Source organism: Oncorhynchus keta, chromosome 11 (genome assembly GCF_023373465.1).
Source record: "Oncorhynchus keta strain PuntledgeMale-10-30-2019 chromosome 11, Oket_V2, whole genome shotgun sequence".
NCBI classification, from domain to species: Eukaryota; Metazoa; Chordata; class Actinopteri; order Salmoniformes; family Salmonidae; genus Oncorhynchus; species Oncorhynchus keta.
The window spans coordinates 35,051,475-35,076,278 of NC_068431.1; the positions used below are offsets into that span (position 1 = coordinate 35,051,475).

At 41.7% G+C, this 24,804-nt stretch overlaps 1 protein-coding gene across 2 annotated transcripts in view; it reads right to left on the reverse strand.

Moving 5' to 3' along the window:
• Positions 1 to 1,124: 1,124 nt before the first annotated feature.
• LOC118390111 (ubiquitin carboxyl-terminal hydrolase 25-like) overlaps positions 1,125 to 24,804 on the reverse strand; it is a 44,220-nt gene continuing 20,540 nt past the window's right edge. The window contains exons 11-26 of one of the 2 annotated variants that reach the window (XM_052457028.1): positions 23,012 to 23,139; positions 22,638 to 22,733; positions 22,278 to 22,446; positions 21,871 to 22,093; positions 20,562 to 20,632; positions 20,165 to 20,393; positions 19,534 to 19,794; positions 16,082 to 16,224; positions 15,655 to 15,810; positions 12,420 to 12,515; positions 11,830 to 12,008; positions 11,051 to 11,129; positions 10,657 to 10,736; positions 9,770 to 9,893; positions 5,429 to 5,621; positions 1,125 to 1,908 (exon numbers count right to left, since the gene is read on the reverse strand). In XM_052457028.1, coding sequence (XP_052312988.1) covers positions 1,736 to 1,908; positions 5,429 to 5,621; positions 9,770 to 9,893; positions 10,657 to 10,736; positions 11,051 to 11,129; positions 11,830 to 12,008; positions 12,420 to 12,515; positions 15,655 to 15,810; positions 16,082 to 16,224; positions 19,534 to 19,794; positions 20,165 to 20,393; positions 20,562 to 20,632; positions 21,871 to 22,093; positions 22,278 to 22,446; positions 22,638 to 22,733; positions 23,012 to 23,139 — 2,400 coding nt within the window. In that variant the 3' untranslated portion in view covers positions 1,125 to 1,735. Of the gene's footprint in view, positions 1,909 to 5,428; positions 5,622 to 9,769; positions 9,894 to 10,656; positions 10,737 to 11,050; positions 11,130 to 11,829; positions 12,009 to 12,419; positions 12,516 to 15,654; positions 15,811 to 16,081; positions 16,225 to 19,533; positions 19,795 to 20,164; positions 20,394 to 20,561; positions 20,633 to 21,870; positions 22,107 to 22,277; positions 22,447 to 22,637; positions 22,734 to 23,011; positions 23,140 to 24,804 lie in introns of both variants that reach the window. The other variant, XM_035780348.2, reaches the window with a different exon arrangement.

Here is a 24,804-nt window from a genome sequence, read left to right on the forward strand (position 1 = left end):
TTGCTGTCCCCAGTCCACCTGGCCGTGCTGCTGCTCCAGTTTCAACTGTTCTGCCTTATTATTATTCGACCATGCTGGTCATTTATGAACATTCGAACATCTTGGCCATGCCCTGTTATAATCTCCACCCAGCACAGCCAGAAGAGGACTGGCCACCCCACATGTGCTCTCTCTAATTCTCTTTCTTTCTCTCTCTCTCTCGGAGGACCATGCCCCAGGACTACCTGACATGATGACTCCTTGCTGTCCCCAGTCCACCTGGCTGTGCTGCTGCTCCAGTTTCAACTGTTCTGCTTTATTATTATTCGACCATGCTGGTCATTTATGAACATTCGAACATCTTGGCCATGTTCTGTTATAATCTCTACCCGGCCCAGCCAGAAGAGGACTGGCCACCCCACATAGCCTGGTTCCTCTAGGTTTCTTCCTAGGTTTTGGCTTTTCTAGGGAGTTTTTCCTAGCCACCGTGCTGCTACACCTGCATTGCTTGCTGTTTGGAGTTTTAGGCTGGGTTTCTGTACAGCACTTTGAGATATCAGCTGATGTACAAAGGGCTATATAAATACATTTGATTTGAATGGTAACACACCCTAGCAGGCAATTTCGCAAACTTTCTCAATGTCGAGAAGGGAAAAAAAATAAAAATAACCGGACAAGTTAATGGAAACATACCTGACAAGAAGCTACAATGTGGAGAATCGTAGGTGGCTCTTTTCAGAAAGTTTGAGCTTGTTCTTGATACCAGCTAGCTAACCAACAACTGTACCGATGTATTTTAAAAACAAGTGCTCGTTTTGCAAATGTATTTACGTTTTCAATAAATATTGACACAAAATATAGTTTACATGTCAACAATTTAAGCCAACCCTGTCCGTTTTGCCCCATTGTTCCCCACGCTTCGGTTTTGTTGCTAAATTAAAGACTCCCGTCTAAAGGCAGTTTCTGATGTCTGCAAGTTATGATCAGAGAAACCAAAACACAATGGCTGAAAACATGAAGTGCATCCAAAAACAAATTCATAGAGATGCACATTATTGCATTATGGCACTTCAGGAATAACGGAGGACATTGTCGTGTTTAGTGTTAGTGCAGAAATAAAGACATGGGACATCAGACAAAGGAAATGCATATTTGGCCTAAAAGGGCCATAAATAAAATTGTATTCTCTCGATTTATTAACAAGCCACAGAGTGTCCATGGATGTCTAACACAGCACTCAAAACTTCTCATTTTGATGCAGTCCCCAGACCCACTTGAGATACCGGAAGCTGCAGATAAATCACATGGTTCTCATTTCGTAGCTTCCTTTAGAAAAAACCCAATATGATAATACTGTACGAAACTGATGGCAGAGCATCTGGGAGAAGGGGGAAAGGGATGTTTAAGATAGGGGGGGGCAAACCGCATGACAACAAAAAACAGCTACAAAAAAACAACCTCAACCTCATTTAACAACGCTTGGAGCAGCATGCGCTGGCTTTCAATCACTGCAAGATCGCCATTTTCACTACTTTTCCAGCTTCACTTTTTCCAACTGTCCGGTCATTCATACATTTTTTCTGTTGCGTTTTGCTTAAAAAATATAATTGAAATTATGTTAAAACCTTTAGCAGCAAAAGAGAAGAGGAATAACAGCTAGCGACCCCTGGTTTATAAGGAAGGCATGGGTTAAAAGAGGTCCATGAGTGAGTGCCCAGGGGGCCGTATAGGGCCGTGAGGCTGCTGCCCCCTCAGCTCATCTCCCGTCTGCAGGCACTCGGCTCAGGGAGGAAATGACACGGCTGTAGCGCTCAACCAGCTCTAAGGTGGAGTAGGTGGGCAGCTTGGGAGGGTCGTGGAAGCTTTTGATCTCTGTTGAGCAGTCGAGTAACTTGGGGAGGAAGTCCGTCAGCTTCTCCTGAAGGTTAGCTGCAGCAGGAGGGGAAGAACAATGACGGAGAAATGTCAGAGAAAAAGAATGATTATTTCAATGTCCTTGCTTGCGTCACTCTCCAGAGTCATATCCAGTTACCAAACAGAAATCATAAGCTAAATATTTTCACTGTGATAGCACAAGCTCTTGGTAAACATGCTCCTCTAGGAAAACACAGGCTGAGTAAATAAGATGAAAGAGGCCCTAGTTGGTTGTTGAAGATGCTTGCTGGGTCAGTTTTATGAATTCAAATCTAACTTTTTCCTGGAGTAGAGGATAGGACTCCACTGAACCAACAATTTGGGTAAGATTCTGCCAAGACAAAGTGGGTATATCCCTGGTTGTTATGGCTTGGCTGGTCTGGCTGCTAATATCAACTCATTTGACCATGTCCCTGACCACGCTTCATGTGCCTTCCAAATTAAACTAGAGCAGAATAACAACCAAACAGTCCGTAGATCTCCAGTACCACAAATCTATACCCCCTGGCCTCTATGCTCTTGTACCCCTTTCACACTATTGTGCCAAACCAAACCATACTGTGCTGCCTCAGATACGTAATTTTCACATTGCAGCATGATTCAAGTAACTACAAAGGCTGCCTAACCAGGACAGTACAGTACAGCTTGGCTCAGTAACGTGAAAATGCTCTTCGTTCCTTCTTTTATGGACTTGGAAGATTAGCCCCTTAAGTGTGTAATATGGGCTAAAAGAGATACAAACAGACAAACTAGGGCTGTTCAACAACAACAAAAAAATCTTGGTCAGTTCTTTTGACCAATCCATGAAATGTTAAAACGTGTTTTTCCATATAAACCCAGCAAAAAAAGAAACGTCCTCTCACTGTCAACTGCATTAATTTTCAGCAAACTCAACATGTGTAAATATTTGTATGAACATAAGATTCAACAACTGAGGCATAACCTGAACAAGTTCCACAGACATGTGACTAACAGAAATAGAATAATGTGTCCCTGAAAAGAGGGGGGGTCAAAATCAAAAATAACAGTCAGTATCTGGTGTGGCCACCAGCTGCATTGAGTACTGCAGTGCTCCTCCTCATGGAGTGCTCCTCCTCATGGACTGCACCAGATGTGCCAGTTCTTGCTGTGAGATGTTACCCCACTCTTCCACCAAGGCACCTGCAAGTTCCCGGACATTTCTGGGGGGGGGGATGGCCCTAGCCCTCACCCTCCGATTCAACAGGTCCCAGACCCGGGCTCTTCGCTGGCCATGGCAGAACAATGACATTCCTGTCTTGCAAGAAATCACGCACAGAACGAGCAGTATGGCCGGTGGCATTGTCATGCTGGAGGGTCATGTCAGGATGAGCCTGCAGGAAGGGTACCACATGAGGGAGGAGGATGTCTTCCTGTCCCTAACCCGCAGGTGTGATGTTCGGACGTACCGATCCTGTACAGAGTCCTATATTGACATTACCTAAAAGGCCACTCAGCAAGGAAGAAACCACTGCTCAAAAACCACCATAAAAAAGCCAGACTACGGTTTGCAACTGCACATGAGGACAAAGATCGTACTTTTTGGAGAAATGGTCTCTGGTCTGATGAAACAAAATAGAACTGTTTGGCCATAATGACCATCGTTATGTTTGGAGGAAAAAGGGGGAGGCTTGCAAGCCGAAGAACACCATCCCAACCGCATTGCTGCAGGAGGGATTGGTGCACTTCACAAAATAGATGGCTTCATGAGGAATGAAAATGATGTGGATATATTGAAGCAACATCTCAAGACATCAGTCAGGAAGTTAAAGCTTGGCCACAAATGGGTCTTCCAAATGGACAATGAACCTAAGCATACTTCCAAAGTTTCTATGGGAGGGCTTTGACCTCAATCCCATAGAAAATTTGTGGGCAGAACTGAAAAAGCATGTGCAAGCAAGGAGGCCTAAAAACCTGACTCAGTTACACCAGCTCTGTCAGGAGGAATGGGCCAAAATTCACCCAACTTATTGTGGGAAGCTTGTGGAAGGCTACCCTAAACGTTTGATCCAAGTTAAACAATTTAAAGGCAATGCTACCAAATACTAATTGAGTGAATGTAAACTTCTGACCCACTGGGAATGTGATGAAAGAAATAAAAGCTTAAATAAATAATTCTCTCTACTATTATTCTGACATTTCACATTCTTAAAATAAAGTGGTGATCCTAACTGACCTAACGCAGGGAATTTTTTACTAGGATTAAATTGTGAAAAACAGAGTTTAAATGTATTTGGCTAAGGTGTACGTAAACATCTGACTTCAACTGTACATACATACATACATACATACATACATACATACATACATACATACCCTATGTGTTTGAATAAAATCAACTATATGTAGGCTACTGAGCTTGTCTGATGCTTTAAGACACACAAATTACTTGAGTGACCAGAGATCCAGAAAGCAAAAAAATCCTGTTCCTGACCCTCTTCCTCCCACTAATGCTGGCCTTCGCAGATTCTGCTGTTTTGCTCCTAATACTGTAGGTACACCAGGGGTCGGCAACCTTTTCCATTTGGAGTGACAATTTATCTTAACATTTCTACCAATCTGCATGCCAGTTACGATTTTTATATGCACATTTTCGAGGAATAGTTTCATAGAATTTATAATGAAGGCTTCGTATGGATGTATAACAGACTTTGTTTATTTGCCGTTTGAGGTGAAGAAAAAATTACTTTCAGAAGTTACCACAGTGGTGGTGAGTTAAGACAATCAGAAATATTTATAGGCCTACATTTGTATAGGCCTACTTCTATGTATAATCAAGTGCATATCCTTACTCAACATTGACAGGAGAGCCGCAAACAAACGACAATGATTAAATTGACTTTAACATTTGAGATTCTTCAAAGTAGCCACCCTTTGCCTTGATGGCAGGTTTGGGTCATTGTCCTGCTGAAAAACAAATGATTTCGCTTAGTGGGACTATCATTTGTTTTTCAACAGGACAATGACCCAACACACCTCCAGGCTGTGTAAGGGCTATTTGACCTAGGAGAGTGATGGAGTGCTGCATCAGATGACCTGGCCTCCACAATCACCCAACCTCAACCCAATTGAGATGTTTTGGGATGAATTGGACCACAGACTGAAGGAAAAGCAGCCAACAAGTGCTCAGCATATGTGGGAACTCCTTCAAGACTGTTGGGAAAGCATTCCAGGTGAAGCTGGTTGAGAGAATGCCAAGAGTGTGCAAAACTCATCAAGGCAACGGGTGGCTAGTTTGAAGAATCATAAATATAAAATATATTTAGATTTGTTTAACACTTTTTGGGTTACTATATGATTCCATGTATTATTTCATAGTTTGTCTTTACTATTATTCTACAATGTAGAAAATAGTAAAATAAAGAAAAACCCTTGAATGAGTAGGTGTGTCCAAACTTTTGACTGGTACTGCATATATTTTAGACTGCTCGACTAAAAAAATCTTGGTTGACTAAGTCTATCAACCAAACAATCGATTAAATTGGGAGGGGGTCAGCCCTAAAACAAACAAACTCACGCTCCATTTCTTGTCCCAGGTAGGAGCACCAGCGGTTCCTCATGTCCTCCACAGACAGCAGGTCCTCGTCTATGTCGTGGACCAGCAATAGGGGGATGCATGGCACCACCAGCTCATTCATGATGCTCAAGCCATTGCTCACCTCCGGCTCCTCACCAGACTCAAACATCCCCGCCGCATTCTCGTTCAGTTTCTAATGGGCAAAGCACATACAGTGGCAAGAAAAAGTATGTGAACCATTTGGAATTGCCTAGATTTCTGCATAAATTGGTCATCAAATTTGATCTGATCTTCAACTAAGTCACAACAACAGACAGTGTTTTTAAACTAATAACACCCCAATTATTGTACTTTTCTTATCTATGTTGAATACATAATTTAAACATTCACAGTGTAGGTTGGAAAAAGTATGTGAACCCCTAGGTTAATGACTTCTCCAAAAGCTCATTGGAGTCAGGAATCAGCTAACCTGGAGTCCAATCAATGAGAAGAGATTGGAGATATTGGTTAGAGCTGTCCTATAAAAAAAAACTTGCAAAATTACATTTGAGTTTGCTATTCACAAGAAGCATTGCCTGATGTGAACCATGCCTCGAACAAAAGAACTCAAAAGACATAAGATTTAGAATTGTTGACTTGCATAAAGCTAGAAAGGGTTACAAAGGTATCTCTAAAAGCCTTGATGTTCATCAGTCCACAGTAAGACAAATTGTCTATAAATACAGAAGTTCAGCACTGTTGCTTCTCTCCCTAGAAGTGGCCATCCTGCAATGATGACTGCAAGAGCACAACGCAGAATGCTCAATGAGGTTAAGAAGAATCCTAGTGTCAGCTAAAGACTTAAAGAAATCTCCGGAACATGCTAACATCTCTGTTGACGAGTCTATGATACGTAAAACACTAAACAAGAATGGTGTTCATGGGAGGACACCGCATAATAAGTCACTACTGTCCAAAAAAAACATTGCTGCACATCTGAAGTTCACAAAAGAGCACCTGGATGTTTCACAGTGCTACCAGCACAATATTCTGTGGGCAGATTAAACTAAAGTTGAGTTGTTTGGAAGGAACACAAAACACTATGGCTTGAGATGAAAAGGCACAGCACACCAACATCAAAACCTCATCCCAACTATAAAGTATGGTGGAGGGAGCATCATGGTTTGGGGCTGCTTTGCTGCCTCAGGGCCTGGACAACTTGCTATCAACAACAGAAAAATGAATTCCCAAGTTTATCAAGACATTTTGCAGGAGAATGTAAGGCTATCTGTCCACCAATTGAAGCTCAACAGAAGTTGGGTGATGCAACAGGACAGCAACCCAAAACACAGAAGTAAATCAACAACAGAAGAAAATATGCCTTCTGGAATGGCACAGTCAGAGTCCTGACCTCAACCCGATTAAGATGCTGTGGCATGACCTCAAGAGAGAGGTTCACACCAGACATCCCAAGAAGATTGCTGAACTGAAACAGTTTTGTAAAGAGGAATGGTCCAAAATTCCTGACCGTTGTGCAGGTCTGATCCACAACTACAGAAAACGTTTGGTTGAGGTTATTGCTGCCAAAAGAAGGGTCAACCAGTTATTAAATCCAAGGGTTTACATACTTTTTCCATCGTGCAATGTGAATGTTTACACGGTGTGTTCAATAAAGACAAAAAAACATCATTGTTTGTGTGTTGTTAGTTTAAGCAGGCTGTGTTTGTCTATTGTTGTGACTTAGATTTGTGCAGAAATCCAGGTAATTCCAAAGGTTGACGACTTAGTATTAGCTACTCTGTCAAAACAGACTTAGAGGACAGGCAGGTATTACTTTTTCATATATTGCTAATGTATATGTATTTACATTCAATACAACCTCTGTATGAAAGGCTGCAGCCCAGGTAAGTCACAGAACATTTTCATTACCACTATCTGGTAGTCATCTATCCACACTGTCAATATCAGAGGATGTTCTCAAGGCCTGTGGTACTGACGTGGGCAGTGACGTACTAGATGATGTAGACACTTCGCTCTGTTCTCCTTAGCCAAGTCCTGCCCTGCTGCAGACACAAACTCCCTGACCTTAGCTGTGGAAAAGACCTTACACAGAGGCAGGCGGTCACTCCGGAATTAGAGGGACTAGGTGGGGACTCACAAAAGATCCCAGTACATTAACTGTGTCAATGTTAGCAGTGTTTTCAATTAAAACAGGGCAGAATGTAAACAGCAGGGCTTGAGAGAGCGGGCCCGAGCAGGGAGCCAGGGGTTCGTTCTGGCCAGAGATCTGAGATGGCGGCTATAACTCTAACTGTAACAGAGCCCTGACGGAGAGAGCAGAGGTTCGCTCAGGACACAGCCGTGTCTCACGGTAATGTGTTTACACTCGCTGGGCCTCCTGCTTCCTATTCCCACTTGGATGATTACATTAAGAGCACAATGCCGGTGTAAGGTTACTGAGTGCAGAAGCAGCAACAGGGCCGACGAGAAGGAACAGGGTTCATGTATTTTCTCACATCTACACACAATACCTCATAATGACAAAGTGAAAATATGTTTAGACATTTTTTCAAATTTATTGAAAATGAAATATCTAATTTACTTAAGTATTCACACATGTTAGAATCACCTTTGACAGCAATTATAGCTGTGAGTCTTTCTGGGTAAGTATAAGAGCTTTGCAAACCTGGAACATACAATATTTGTACATTATCCTTGCTTTGTACATAAAACTTGTTAAAACTCTGATCATCGCTAGACAGACATTTTGAAATCTTGCAAAAACTGTAACAAAGCCACTAAGGAACATTCAATGTTGTTTTGGGAAGCATCACCAGTGTATATTTGGCCTTGTGTTTTAGGTTATTATTCTGAAAGGTGAATTTGTCTCCCAGTGTCTGTTGGAAAGCAGACAGAATCAGGTTTTCCTCTAGGATTTTGCCTGTTCTTAGCGCTACTCTGTTTCTTTATACCCTAAAAAGACCTCCCTAGTCCTTGCCAATGACAAGCATACCCATAACATGATGTAACCACCACCATGCTGGAAAATATTAAGAGTGGTACTCATGATATGTTGTGTGGGATTTTCCCCAAACATAACACTTTGTATTCAGGACATTAAGTTAATTTTTGTTTTTTGCAGTTTTACTTCAGTGCATTATTGCAAACAGGATGCATGTTTTGGAATATTTTAATCCTGTACAGGCTTCCTTCTTTTCACTCTGTAGAACTAGTAACTTTACTGCACAACACTAGCCTGGATCCATCATCAATTTTCTCTTATCACTGCCATGTAACTATTTTAAAGTCACCAATGGACTCAGGGTGAAATCCCTGAGCAATTTCCTTCCTCTCCGGCAACTGAGTTAGGAAGGACGCCTGTATCTTTGTAGTGACTGGATGTATTGATACACCAGCCAAAGTGTACATTTATTAACTTTACTATGCCCAAAGGGATATTCAATGTCTGCTTTTTTCTACCAATACTGTAGGTGCCCTTTGTGAGGAATTAGAAAACCTCCCTGGTCTTTGTGGTTGAATCTGTGTTTGAAATTCTCTGCTCGACCTTAAAGATAATTGTATGTGTGGGGTACAGAGAGTAAGTAGTCATTCAAAAATAATGTTAAACACTATTATTGCACACAGAGTCTATGCAAATTATGTGACTTGTTAAGCACATTTTTTACTCCTGAACGCATTCAGGCTTGCCATAACAAAGGGGTTGAAAACGTATTGACTCAAGACATTTTAGCTTTTAATTTTTAATTAATTTCTAAACATTTCTAAAAAACATAATTCCATGTTGAATTTTAATGTAAATTCAGGCTGTAAAACAACATTTTGGAAAAGTCTGCTGAGAAAAGTTATTGGGAAAGTTTATGGGAAATAAAAAAGCCAATGTAATATCTCCGCTAGAACAGGAACAAGCCTGCATCAATTCTAGAGATTATGGAGTGGAGGGATAGTCTTGTTCGACATTAGTCACTGTGACCAGCGGGACGGCACAAATGAGTTAGGTGCTCAGAGACAGAGAGACTTGCTGATGATGAGACAGAGGATAGTGGTGTTCATTTTTCAAAGGGAATGACTTGAACTACTTCCACTGTGACCTATTGATTTGATTGGAAACGTGATGATCTTTAAAATACAATGGACTAACTTTGACCACTTTCCTCACATTTAGGGTGAAACTTTGAGTCTTTAAAAATTGTATGTAGCAAATGCTAAATCTTCTGAAGCATAAAAAAATCATACCGCATCTTACGTGAAATAACTAAATAAGATCAACTGACAGACTTCCAATAGAACAGTGATTCAGTTGTTGTATGATTGTGCATGATGTCGGGGCGAGGGTTGTCTCACCAGCAGGCACTCTCTGCGGTAGAGCCCTATGAGCTCATCGTCGTGACCTCGGTACAACCCTTTGACCAACAGCTCTCTGTTGTACTGGTATGAGTAGATCAGGTACATCAATGCCTCCACAAAGCTACAGAGAAACAGACACAGTCAGATACATTATAGTAGAATCAGGGTGGAACAAATTTAACCACAAGGGCTGCTTTTACACAGGCGGCCCAATTCTGTTTCCCACTAATTGGTCGTTTGACCAATCACATCAGATCTTTTCAGAGCTGATCTGATTGGTCAAAAAAGTTTTAAAAAGATCAGAATTGGGCTGGCTACCTGTGTAAATGCTGCAATAGAGGCAGGGGACATATAAAATCAGTTTTAGCTGTGTCTACAAGGGATAGTAGAGCTGGAACAGTCAGGCCTTTTTCATTAAGAAGATTTAAAACATATGTATTGGAGGGAGAATTAACAGAAGAAATAACCAAGTACATGAACAACCATCTTGATCTATGCCAGACTGACTGAGCTCCAAATGTAAGGATGGGGGGTGTTAAGGGACCTGCTGCCCTCTACAGGTGACTTTAGGAAGTTCCTATGCTTCAGGTGCTTATAATAATAATAATAATAATAAATGCCATTTAGCAGACGCTTTTATCCAAAGCGACTTACAGTCATGTGTGCATACATTCTACGTATGGGTGGTCCCGGGGATCGAACCCACTACCCTGGCGTTACAAGCGCCATGCTCTACCAACTGAGCTACTAATAATGCAATAATCTAGAGAGCATTTTAATCTACATTTTAAATGTTTTCTATACTGAAATGTTTGGGCAAATGTGAGTTCCCATTTGTTTGCAGTAAGATATGGAGGCCGGAAATGAAAGATTGGCAGTCTCACCTTTTCTTCTGGAACAGCTCCAAGCCAATCATCAGGAAGATTGTTGTCTCGCGGAAATTCCTGTAGTCCTGATGCCACATCTGTGAACATTGTAGGGAACAGAATTCATGAGAAAGAGCTTGAAAGGATTTTAAGGACGGATCTAAAACATTTGGATCTAACTGTTAGTACATAAAAGCTTAACAATTGTTTTTTTTCATTGGATTATCCATAGCAGAGTTTATTGGGGTCAGTTACAATTTAAAGATTGTAATCATTTAAACCATATACTTAAATGTAAATTACTTTGATAGTAGTTTATTCTGTTTCATTTCAACTGTCAAAACATCCTAATAAGATGTTCCAAACAAAACATTGTAAATCTGTCAAAACCAGAGTGTTTCAGAATGCTGACCTCATACTCCTCCATGTTGATCTCCTCTGGCTTAATGAGGTCTAGTTTGGCACGCGCCACTTTCATAATGCTCTTACACCTGAGAGGGGAGGGGGGAGAAAGGGAAAGCAAAAGGAAAGAGAAGAGAAAGGGAGAGTGCTGTTGGTATGGTGAATCATACTGGTGAGGAACTAGCTACTCCAGGAGATGAAACAGTACACAGTGGTCCTGGGGCCACGACACACAGGCCCCATGAATGACTGCTTACTGCAGAGAAACACTACTACTAAACCACACACTCCTCTCCAGAGGTTCCGATTGAGGCCACATGCAAGAAGGAAATCTTAATATAAACCGGGTAGTTTAACTCCTGGATGCTGGTATATCAGACTTTATATCACAGGTATGACAAAACATTTATTTTTACTGTTACGATAACATTGGTAACCAGTTTATAATAGCAATGAGGCACCTCGGGTTTGTGGTATATGGCCAATATACCATGGCAGAAGTGATTTATCGTACATAAGAACAGCCCTAAGCATTGGTATATTCGACATACGCCACACCCCCTCTGGCTTTATTGCTTAATTATACCTGCTCAGAATAGAGGAAAATCTATTCACTGATGAAAGTGGGTCACAGCTACCCTCTGCTGGTAAATTTGTGAAGTTCAGAGGTAATAAACTGGTGTTTTCTTTTTTGTTTTACCAAAAGAAAGATAGGACAGACTCATAATTCAAAAATTAAGCAAATAGGAGTTACAGGAAACAAGTTTTGGTGGTTTAACCCATAAATACCGTTCGTTAAAGCCCAGGTTTCGGTCGGCAAACTGCATGAGGAGGGTTCTCTCCAGGATCTTCTTGGGGGCCTGGTTCTGGATGAAGTAGACGATGACGTGCTGCAGTCGGTAGTCACTCCCCGGGGCTGTGTCCTCCTGGGCAAACCTCAGCAGACGGGTGTACTCCACCTTAATGGCCTGAAACACATAGATCAAGCATGGGGTGAATGGACTTTGATAGGCCAAACTAGCATTAGAACTTCAGAGTAGGCCTAGATTAGAACATTGATGAACATCTGCAGCAGCAGAAGACAAAAACATCGTCTCCACGTAAGAGTTGTCAAGATCATCATCATCCTCCTCATCCTTGTAAACAAAACTCAAAGAGTTGATTCAAGTTCTCTTTGTTCAAATGAATCTCATTGTCCATGTGACACCAAGTCCAATTTCTGTAGGATGCTTTTGATGAGAACAACTGACTCAAAAAAGACAGAACTAGTGAAATGCTCGGTAAACGGGATGGGAGGATGGTTGTTGAGAGGCAGTAGAAGTACAGCATCACAGAAGGAGTGAATAAAGGTGTGAAAGAGAAATGAGATCGGAATGTACCTTGAAGAAGGCCGCTTCAGGCCCAAGCTTTTCAAACACAGTCCTTGCTTTGCCAATGGACATTATAATACCCTGCATGTTTGGAGTCATCATGGCCTGCAGTACCCAAGGAGTGGAAGCATGTTACAATAGTAGAAAGTGGATCCCCTTAAAATTTAACGAGCCCAGCAAACCCCCAAAATAATACCCTTTTCTGGTACAGCACTATGTGAGAACTACCATACATCAATCAGCAGACAATGCATACAGTCAAAAGTTTGGACACACCTACTCATTATTTTCTTATTTTTATTTTTTTTACTGTTTTATACATTGTAGAATAACAGTGAAGACACCAAAACAGTGAAATAACACATATGGAATCATGTAGTAACCAAAACAGTGTTATTTTATATTTGAGATTCCTCAAAGTAGCCACCCTCTGCCTTGATGACAGCTTTGCACACTCTGCTCTCAACCAGCTTCATGAGGTAGTCACCTAAAATGCATTTCAATTGACAGATGTGCCTTGTTAAAAGTTAATTTGTGGAATTTCTATCCTTCTTAATTCGTTTGAGCCAATTAGTTGTGTTGTGACAAGGTAGGACTGATATACAGAAGATAGCACTATTTGGCAAAAGACCAAGAACAGCTCAAATTTCAAATACAATTACAACAGGTGTAGAGCTTACAGGGGGGTTATGCAAATAGTCTGGGGAACCATTTGATTATATGTTCAGTAGTCTTATGGCTTGGTGGTAGAAGCTGTTCAGAAGCCTCTTGGACCTAGACTTGGCGCTCTGGTACCACACGGTAGAAGAGACAACAGTATAGGACTTTAGGTGGCTGGAGTCTGACAATTTTTAGGGCCTTCCTCTGACAACCTGATATAGAAGGTTATAGGTTTTGCCGTGCCCTCTTCATGACTGTCTTGGTGTGCTTGGATCATGTTATTGTGTTGATGATGTAGACACCAAGGAACTTGAATCTCTCAACCTGCTACACTGCAGCCCCATCGATGAGAATGGGGGCGTGCTCGGTCCACCTTTTCCTGTAGTCCACAATCTTCTACTTTGTCTTGATCACGTTGAAGGAGAAGTTGTTGTCCTTGCGCCGCACGGTCAGGTCTCTGACCTCCTCCTTATAGGCTGTCTCATAATTGTCGGTAACCCACCTTACCACTTGTGTCATCGGCAAACTTAATGGTGTTCGAGTCGTGCAAACAACATTTCTCTTTGCCAAAGAAGCAAAGTGAAACAGTCCATCATTACTTTAAAACATGAAGGTCAGTCAATACGGAAAATTTCAAGAACAAAAACCATTAAGCGTTATGAAACTGGATCTCATAAGGACCGCCACAGGAATGGAAGACCCAGAGTTCAATAGAGTTAACTGCACCTCAGATTGCAGCCCAAATAAACGCTTCACAGAGTTCAAGTAACAGACACATCGCAACATCAACTCTTCAGAGAAGCCTGCTTGAATCAGGCCTTCATGGTCAAATTGCTGCAAAGAAACCACTACTAAAGGACACCAATAAGAAAAAGATTCTTGCTTGGGACAAGAAATATGAGCAATGGAGCGGTGGAAATCTGTCCTTTGGTCTGATGAGTCCAAATTGGAGATCTTTGGTTCCAACCGCTGTGTCTTTATGAGACAGAGTAGGTGAATAGATGATCTCCGCATGTGTGGTTCCCACCGTGAAGCATGGAGGAGGTGGTCTGATGGTTTGGGGGTGCGTTGCTGGTGACACGGTCTGTGATTTATTTATAATTCAAGGCACACTTAACCCGCATGGCTACCACAGAATTCTGCAGCGATAAGCCATCCGATCTGGATTGCACTTAGTGATACATTTGTTTTTCAACAGGACAAATGACCCAACACACCTCCAGACTGTATAAGGGCTATTTGACCAAGGAGAGTGATGGAGTTCTGCATCAGATTACCTGGCCTCCACAATCACCCGACCTCAACCCAATTGAGATGGTTTGGAATGAGTTGGTCCGCAGAGTGAAGGAAAAGCAGCAAACAAGTACTCAGCATATGTGGGAACTCCTTCAAAACAGTTGGGAAAAGCATTCCAGGTGAAGCTGGTTGAGAGAATGCCAAGATTGTGCAAAGCTGTCATCAAGGCAAAGGGTAGCTACTTAAAAAAATCAAAATATATATTCTAACACTTTTTTGTTTACTACATGAATCCATGTCTGTTATTTCATAGTTTTGATGTCTCCACTATTATTCTACAATGTAGACAATAGTAAAAAAATTAAGAAAACCCCTTGAATGAGTAGGTGTGTCCAAACTTTTGACTGGTACTGTATGTTAGAGTCACTCTACTAATGTGAGGTACACACACAGCTCGTCATGTGAAGGACACAATGGATGATTTAAAATAAGTTGCCATGTGAACGACAGTCTCTGTGAAAGGCAGCCCTGTGAAGGTTGAGGTCTTTATGGTAAAGAGTCTAACGACAGCCCTATACAGTCCTAGTGTGGTATAGCAAGCCGACAGTCTTTGGTCTATTTAAGGGCATAGAAATTAAACATTGATTCTACTACAGCACTTTGACAAAAAAAATGTTTTTTTCGTCTCTTGAAAATGACAAACCAAGCAAAACCAACTAATTTATTGATAGGAGCAGTGAGACGATGCAGTTACATTAAGCTTGTATTTTTCCATCCCAAAGGGTTTTATATGATACCTATTTGTATGAATCAAAAAGGATGTTATAAACAGTAAGATATAACTGTGCAAATTACATTTAATATTTGCTCCTGAGATGCTGTTTATTTCTCAGCAGCAAAAATAAACACTCTAGGCAATTGAGTCACTGTTTAGGTGAGGTTTCTGTCCAAATACCTCTGTGTAGAGTAGAGTGCTTCTGTTGCAAGATGCAAGTAGTCTTGACAGGGATAGGCTTTTCACACTATCTTTTTATAGCTAGCCCAAGGCTTGTTTCATCGTCTAGTGTAGTACACTAGCTGTAGTCTACTATAGCACCCTATCTTGGTCTGCCAAGAGGTTTGGTTGAAAATGGCAACAGTGACTTGCCCTGAGCTGACCATGACTCTGGTTTGAAAACTGCCCTGGATTAAGATTTACTCAGGTGTGAAAAGCCTGTAGGAGAGCCAAGAGGAGATCACCACCAACAGGCAAGAGAATTTTTAGCACACCAAATAAGTCCACTGGGTGAGAGGAGTGTCGAGCGCTACCTCATCACTTGTTACACCCCCCGACGACAAAGCTTCCCACCTGGGGGATGGCCACCTCTACAATACGGTGGGCAGGGGGCTTATCCTTCACAGGGGGGTCAGAAGGAGGCACAAGAGGGGTTTCAGGGTTCACCTTGATCTCAGGCTGGGGGGGAAGGCGTGGGGAGACACTCTCCCCACAGGACTGTGGAGAGAGCTAGAAAGAAAAGGGAGAAGAGAAGGGGAAAGAAAGAAGCATGGAGGGCGAAGTTAAACAGAAAGAGAAAAAAGGATGAAAATAACTTTACTGGGGTTGTGTGGTAGGCCTACGTGGTTCTTTGAAGTGAGCGTAGAAGGAGCAGTTGTATAGCGTGTGTGTGTGTAAGAGGTGGAGTATGTATGTATGTATGTATGTATGTATGTATGTATGTATGCATGTATGTATGTATGTATGTATGTGTGTTATGTGCTGTGCTATATGGTCTTACTGCAGTAAGCAGTCCCTCTGGGCTCCTCTCCTCCTGCTGCTCGGCTGCAGCTTTGGAGATGGCCCTCTCGGTGTCCTCCTGCAAGTGCCTGGAGTAGTCTGTGGGGGACGGCTGCTCCATGTACTCTGGGTCCTGCTGTGGAGCTGGAGGAACCACACACAAACCAACAACCAACATGAGATACACTACTACAGGCAAGCAAAATCTAGTGTGTCTAATATAATTTTTATACTGTTGTGCCGATCTGCACCACGCCCAAACTATGGTGGTCTGGCAATGTTATTTTTACACTTCCATAAACTATGGTGGATGTGTAACCAGGCCAGCACTAGTGATGTGCAGTTCGCTAATTATTGGTTCTTATCGAACAACTCTTTTTACTGACTGGTCAGTCATGATTCGTATTTTTCAGGACTTTATTTGTTCATTTGACCTGCTGGCCCCCATGAATACAGTAGGATTAATACGTGCTCCTGAGGCTGAGCAGCTCCGGAGGCATGCTCCGACCAACTATCTATCATATGTGCGTGCATGAAAATATATCATGCTGCAGGCAGTATAGAGAAGAAAAAGACGTTTAGTATGGGCGTAGCACAACCTCCCGCATGCCCTTGTCAGGAGCAAAGCATCCCAGTTTCCAAAACTCCCCAAAAAATGTTTACAATAAAAAGGCTAAAAAGGTATATTAATTTAACAATTATCATATGTAGTTTCTTGCAATAGCCCTCTGTTACTTTAAATATACTTCTCTCAAAACTTCGATTCCTAAAAGATGTGTTCTGTCAAATTTGTCTAAAATCCTAAATTAAACCAGGAATCATAAAGCAACCGAGGGAAAACTAAATTGCTACCGTGTGTAACAACTGAATGAAGATTTTTTATTTTATTTTAATTGGTCAACTCTGTAAAATAACAACTCCGTAAGATTTAAACTCTGTCAGAGTACTGAAAGATCTGATAGAATATTTGTTTTTATTGGGTATATTTGTTTTTATTGAGACAAAAATATGTCTGTTTTGAGTGTCGTCAACTCCATCACTGATTGCTAACCCCCTTCAGATAAATGTTTTTGTGAATTTTCTGAAAAACATATTGTAATCACTGTTCTGCAACATATACTTAAACAATTGAAGTATTTGCTGTGCTAGACCTAAGGGATAATGTTTGCATTATAAATGTTTTATATTCTAACAAAATTAACACCGGGCTATTAATAATTGAATAGTGAAATAAAGTTGAGATTTGTATTATATATTTGAATAATCTAAACAATCAATAATTATAAAAATTAATGTATTTTATGATGTCTACGGAGTTTACATAAATCCAGTCATTTACATTTTCTGAAAAAATGATTAAGTTGTTCCTTTATAATGGTGTGATAGGTGATACTTTGGTCTATTAAAATAGATATTTCAAATTTGGTTAAAAACGCCCACACCAGTAAACATGTATTTATTTTTAAATTAGAGCTGAAAGACAGTAGCCAGAGCTTACCCATGCAAGGTACAATCATTTACAGTGCCTTCAGAAAGTATTAATACCCCTTGACATTTCCACAATGTGTTACAGCCTCAATTCAAAAAAATGTATTATTATACAATGTAGAAAATAGTCAAAGAAAAAACCCTGGAATGAGTAGGTGTCCAAACTTTTGACTGATACTGTATAACGAAGCAATTTAGATCATTGATATATCGGTAGCTAGCTTACTGTAATGATAAACAGAGAGAACAAAGAATATAGCCATTTAATCCTTGTTGTACAATATGGCACGTAAATAGCCTACTAATAATGAGTTAATTTTCTTTCTTTCCTTTAGTTGAGCTGACACCCTGTGTTGTAGAGAAACAGCAGTGCCTGGATCTTGCACCAGCAGCAAAAACACCAGACAAACCAAGCAAACGCCCCAGAACTGACATGAACCAAGCTCATATTGATGTTTTGGAGCTGGAGAGAGAGAGAAATCTACTGCAGATTGAGGTCCTGAATTTACCAAAAGAGCTACTGCAAATAATAATGTGTGTAGTCTGTTGTCCCTAGTACACCCGGGAATCTAGCTCTCCAGTAAAATCCAGCTGGTGTTTCCTCTGTAGGGTTGAACCTCATGTACTGATTCTTCAAACCGGCAATAGCACTGGACACTGACTACAATCCTGCCGACGGTTGACTTGTGGAGTCCCCATCCAAAAAAAGATCACCATCTGGAAACATCTTGTTGCATAGAACTGTAGGGCCACCAGAAGCTGAAATAGTGGGGGTACAGCCTCGTTCCTATCACTCCTATGCTTAACGGTTGGTCCACTCTTTCTTTCCAGTTGCATTACAGAGTTGTTGAAGAAGCGGTATCTCCTTCAAAACGCATCGTTATCATAAAACTCACAGGATTCAACTGGTCTCAAATTATTCTCTGAGGAATTCTGTTGTTCTGGTCTCTCCACGGTAGATATGCTGCCATTTTATAAGTTAAACCATCTCAAGAGGCAGTTCAGATGTTTTATTTTTTAAAGGAGGGAGGAGCACTGGGGCTAGAAGGGGTGGGAGATGAGGAAATGTTGGACGGGCAAGGAGGCATGGCTGAGTCAAATAGGAATCCTGACTTAATGAAGTGGTGATTAAAGAGCTCAGCCATGTGCTCCTTGTCAGTAACAACCACATCATCAACATTAGGGGACATGGGCAGCTGTGGTGAGGAGGGTTTATGTGAGTTATAGATCTGTCACTAATTGAAAGCAACTCTGCTTCCACAGCTGAAGTATTTTAGCGTTTTTCACATTCGGTTTTGTACACCAACTACAAACAGCTGAAAAGGCAATATTTTTGGTTATGGAAAATATATTTCAAAGCGGTTTAGATGGTACAATGATTCTCTACACTATACTAGCTTGGTCACAAACTGAAATTAGGCGAACTATTAGAATTTTAGCAACCAGGAAACGGCGGAGTGATTTCTGTATTGTGAATCTTTAAGTTGTACCTAAGAAGGTAAACTGAACAAGGGTTTTGTATATACTTTCTTATTTATAGAGGATAAAGTTGCTTTTTGGTGGTTATAATGTAAACCACCAATAAAATGTTAATTCATGTTGTATAAAATAATTATCATTTTAATATTTAGTTAATAGCTCAATTTGGAGCACAACACCTCTAAACAAAAACATATCGGTAATTGGTTACTGTTGCCTCCCTAAAATTGGTATCGGACCCAAAAATCCTATATTAATCGGTTCCTACATAGAATCAGGATTCTTTTGAGTTTTGAGTTAATTGTTTGCTGGTAGGGGGGGTCCTGCGTGCTCAGAGCATTACGGAATCAAATGAACAAAAAGGAGTCGAAGGATTCGTTCTTTTGACAAAGAGTTAGTTAAAAGAGCCGACCTTCCCTTCACTAGTCAGCACCGCTCAGCTCAGAAGTGTATAAATGGAATATGTGACCATGCCTTGGCCCTCACCGGAGTTGTCTGGTGTACTGGGCTCTTTACTCATAGGTTGAGAGGACGTTGTTGTTGCTGTTGTTTCTGCTATTACAGCGGTTGCGGCGGTGGCCACAGCCAGGGCCAGTTTCTCTTGCTGGGCCTTGCGTGCCTGCTGTGTGTTCCACTCCTCCATCTCCTTGTCAAACAGGCCGTTGTCCTCCTTCACGTAGGCCTTCAGGTCTGGGGGGAGCTTATCCAGACCACTCAGCATCTGGCCCGTCTCCTTATTAAACTCCTCTGCACACACAACCAGACAAACAGATAGTCAATATGGGAAATTATAAACTGTGTGGTTCGAGCACTGAATGCTGATTGGCTGACAGGTATGACAAAATATTTATTTTTACTGCTCTAATTACATTGGTAACCAGTTTATAATAGTGGTTTGCGGCATATGAACGTCCAAGTTGCAGCACAAACAGAGCCTAACAATAACTAACTACCTTGCACATGGCATGTCCTCATCATATACTCTGAGGACAGTGGTCATAGTTAATGATGATCACAAGAAAGAAGAAAACAAAGCTGAAGTACACCACAAGAAAAGCAAGGTCAAAATAAAGATATGGGATAATACTGCTTCTTCTGCTCCTCAATCAGCATCTACCTTCTATGAGGAAGGGCTTCTTGTCGTTGATGTACATGAGGCAGTAGGCGCTGGCGTTGCGATAGCCTCCGAACGAGTCCCTGACCAGCTCCTCCCAGGAAGACTTGGTGACTGAGATGTCGTTGTACTTCATCCAGCACCGCTGGTGGGGGTCATAGATGTAGGCCCAGTAGTGTCCAGCATTGGCCTGGCCCTCATGCACCAACACCGCATGCAGCCGGTACGGAACCTGGGAGACAGCAGGAGACAATGAGTGACCATCCGGAGTGAACACTGGTCATGGAAAAATCAAGATAATAGTGCATCATTCATTTGGTATTTTTGTATTAGAGCCAATGACAATGTATGGTATTTGTGTGAAGGTGTATTGTCAGGTTTAGGAAGAGCACACTTTTACCTGCATCATGGATTTGTCAGAGTACATAAGCTCAATGGTCCTGTGGATTCTGGATATACTGCCCTGAAGATCTGGAGAAGACAAATCAACCCATCTCTAGAATTCATACATTTTTGTGCATGAGATCATAAGAGACAGAGGTATAATATAGCATATTGGGTTTACAAGACTGGATGAGGTCAGAGGTGACATACAGTACCTGTCAAAGGTTTGGACAAACCCCATTCAAAGGGTTCTCTTTATTTCTCTACTATTTTCAACATTGTAGAATAATAGTGAATACATCAAAATGATGAAATAACACATATGGAATCATGTAGTATCCAAAAAGAGTGTTAAATCAAAACAGATTTTCTAATCTTCCTCACAGTCTTGGCATTCTCTCAATCAGCTTCATGAGGTAGTCCCCTGAAACGGTGTTCCTTGTTAAATTTGTGGAATTTCTTTCCTTCTTAAAAGTATTTCAACCAATCAGTTGTGTTGTGACAAGGTAGGGGTGGTATACAGAAGATAGATCAAGTCCATAGTATGGCAAGTACAGCTCAAATAAGCAAAGAGAAAAGACAGTCCATCATTACTTTTACAACATGAGGAAATTAACTGCACCTCAGATTGCAGCCAAAATAAATGCTTCAGAGTTCAAGTAACAGACACATCTCAACATCAACTCTTCAGAGGAGACTGAGTGAATCAGGCCTTCATGGTCAAATTGCTGCAAATAAACCATTACTAAAGGACATCAATAAGAATATCAAGAAACATGAGCAATGGACATTAGAACGGTGGAAATCTGTCCTTTGATCTGATGAGTCCAAATTGGAGATTTTTGGTTCCAACCGCTGTCTTTGTGAGAGGCAGGGTAGGTGATCTCCGCATGTGTGGTTCCCACCGTAAAGCATGGAGGAGGTGGTCTGATGGTGCTTTGCTGGTGACACGGTCAGAGATTTATTTAGAATTCAAGGCACATTTAACCAGCATGGCTACCACAGCACTCTGCAGCGATATGCCATCCCATCTGGTTTGCGCTTAGTGGGACTAACATTTGTTTTACAACAGGATAATGACCCAAAACAGAGAATGCCAAGTGTGCAAAGCTGTCATCAAGGCAAATGGTGGCTCCTTTGAAGAATTTCAAATATAAAATATGTTTAGATTTTTAACACTTTTTTGGTTACGACATGATTCCCATGTGCTATTTCATAGTTTGGATGTCTTCACTATTATTCTACAATGTAGAAAATAATACAAATAAAGAAAACCCCCTGAATGAGTAGGTTGTCTCCAAACGTTTGACTGGTACTGTACGTACCGCGGGTATCATTCTCCACCTCACTCCTCCAGCGGTGCAGGCAGCCCTCCAGCACCCGGAGCTCCTCCTCAGTGATGTGTCGTGGGGCCGGGTGCATGGGCAGGTCAGGGGGCAGTCGGGACTGGGTGAAGGGCTTGTGAATAGGCACTCTCTGCTGGGTGGAGGGGGCCGGGGTGAGAGCCAGGGCGAGGGCCAAACCCTCTGGAGGGGTAGAGGAGGGACCCTGTTCGGCTGTGCTGTAACGTCGGGCGAGTGTGAATAAGTCAAAACCACAACTCAATACTTCTGAACCACACGAATTCAGCAGCATAATCAGACAGATTACCTGACAAAAGCAAAGTCAGAAACATGCACACTTAAATCCTGACTCAGGGAGACAGAGTGTGGCATGCTCTGTGTTTCATGACTTGCCTTGAAGCGGGCAGCAGTTGCCCTGTTGTGCCACCAGGGGGTGCTGATGTATCAAAGTCCCCCACAGGAGAGGTGCAGACTGGTTTACTGGAAGTAAACTCCATGGCGTACTGCAGGACATCTGCCAGAGGAAACCTCTTGGGGCCGGAGCCATAGCTCAGATACCTTGGGGACACAGAGAGAGGATGACAAACCGTACTGAGAATGAGAACGCATCTTTCAGTTAAAGAGTAAAAGCAAAGCAAGATACTTGGTTAGAAGCATAACAGATATGGTATCTATGAACACCATCCCTTTGATAGTTGATCAACCTACGATAGTAAACAGAGGTGTGTGTGTGTAGCAGCACAGCCCACCTCTCCAGACGCTGTTGGAGTAGAGTCAGGTGCTCTTTCAGTCTCCTGATCTCCTCTCGTTTAATCCTGGTGATCTCTCGGTTCCTGTCCATATACCTGACAAAACAACATAAATCATATACGTTCCCTGGAAAACTATGGGCCTGTATCCCAGATTAAAGGACCACAACCCATGCTCAATGTAAAATCTCAATATGATATTCATGTTCTTTTTTCAAGCCCCTTCATTTGAAAGGGGCCTAGGAAACCCAAAATAATATGTTATTTAGGCTATGTGATGTGAATAACAGTTCATCTTAGCTGCTTACTCCTGTTGAATTGATACATTTTCCCTTAGGTACAGCTGGACTGGTAGGTGTGTTGGAGGTTCTTACCTGTCCATGTACAGCATGGAGGGGAACTCCAGCTTGCTGTGGATCTTCTCAGGTCGACCCAAAGCTTGGTTGAACTCAAATCTTGACAGTTCAAAGGTCAAGACAGGAGGGAGTTCGGTAAACCAGTGCTGAAAGGAATTCCAAAATGTTTCTAATGGGTCATATGAGTCATGCGATATCCATAAACATTTTTAATTGTGCACTAAGGAATCAGTAGCCTTGAACAGCGTGTTTTGAAAGCATTCCTACATGACTCATGCCTGTTCCACTAATATTGTTGTGCCTTTAGTAGTGCTGAGTGACAAACCAAAATGTTATTTTTTGTATTTTAAACAACTAATTGACCAATGTCGGTTCAATTATTTGAGTTTCATTTCGTCCCGTTTCTTTCTGTGAACTCAATGCACACATTGCGCAATTTCCCTAGAGATAAATCAGATTAAGATCAGGGTTGGGTTATAAAAAAAATATCAGAAACTTTGAACATCCCACAGAGCACTATTACAAAATTGAAAGAATATGGCACCACAACAAACCTGCCAAGAGAGGGCCGTCCACCAAAACTCGGACCAGACAAGGAAGGCGTTAATCAGAGGCAACAAAGAGAACAAAGATAACCCTGAAGGAGCTGCAAAGTTCCACAGCGAAGATTGGAGTATCTGTCCATAGGACCACCTCAGGCTAAACACTCCACAGAGCTGGGCTTTACGGAAGAGTGTCCAGAAAACGCCATTGCTTAAAGAAACAAATTGGTGTTCACCAAAAGGCATGTGTGAGACTCCCCAAACATATGGAAGAAGGTACTCTTGTCAGATGAGACTAAAATGTAGCTTTTTGTCCATCAAGGAAAAGGCTGTCTGGCGCAAACCCAACACCTTCCATCACCCCGAGAACACCATCCCATGTTTTTTCATCACAGGGACTGGGAAACTGGTCAGAATTGAAGGAATGATGGATGGCGCTAAATACAGGGAAATTCTTGAGGGAAACCTGTTTCAGCCTTCCAGAGATTTGAGACTTGGGATGGAGGTTCACCTTCCAGCAGGACAATGACCCTAAGCATACTGCTAAAGCAACACTCGAGTGGTTTAAGGGAAACATTTAAATGTCGTGGAATGGCCTAGTCAAAGCCCAGACCTCAATCCAATTGAGAATCTGTGGTATGACTTAAAGATTTCTGTACACCAGCGGAACCCATCCAATTTGAAGGAGCTGGAGCAGTTTAACCTTGAAGAAAGGGCAAAAATCCCAGTGGCTAGATGTGCCAAGCTTATAGAGACATACCCCAAGAGACTTACAGCTGTAATTGCTACAAAAAGGTGGCTCTACAAAGTGTTGACTTTGGGAGGGTGAATAGTTATGCACACTCAAGTTCTGTTTTTTTTGTCTTATTTGTTTCACAATAAAACATATTTTGCATCTTCAAAGTGGTAGTCATGTTGTGTAAATCAAATGATAAACGCCCAAAAAATCCATTTTAATTCCAGGTTGTAAGGTAACAAAATAGGAAGAATGCCAAAGGGGTGAATACTTTTGCAAGCCACTGTACTTTCCAACAGACCAACATTCAACATGTTTTCTGTGCTAAACTATGTTCATTAAGTATAATGACCATAATCCATTGCGAGCCTACTTGTCCTTTCTGTGTTTCTTTTACGTCTGCCATGTTAGGCTACTGTGGGGTTGAGGTCAGAGCTCTGTGCACGCCAGTCAAGTTCTTCCACACCGATCTCAACCTCACTTTGTGCACAGGGGCATTGTCATACTGACACAGAAAAGGTCCTTCCCCAAAC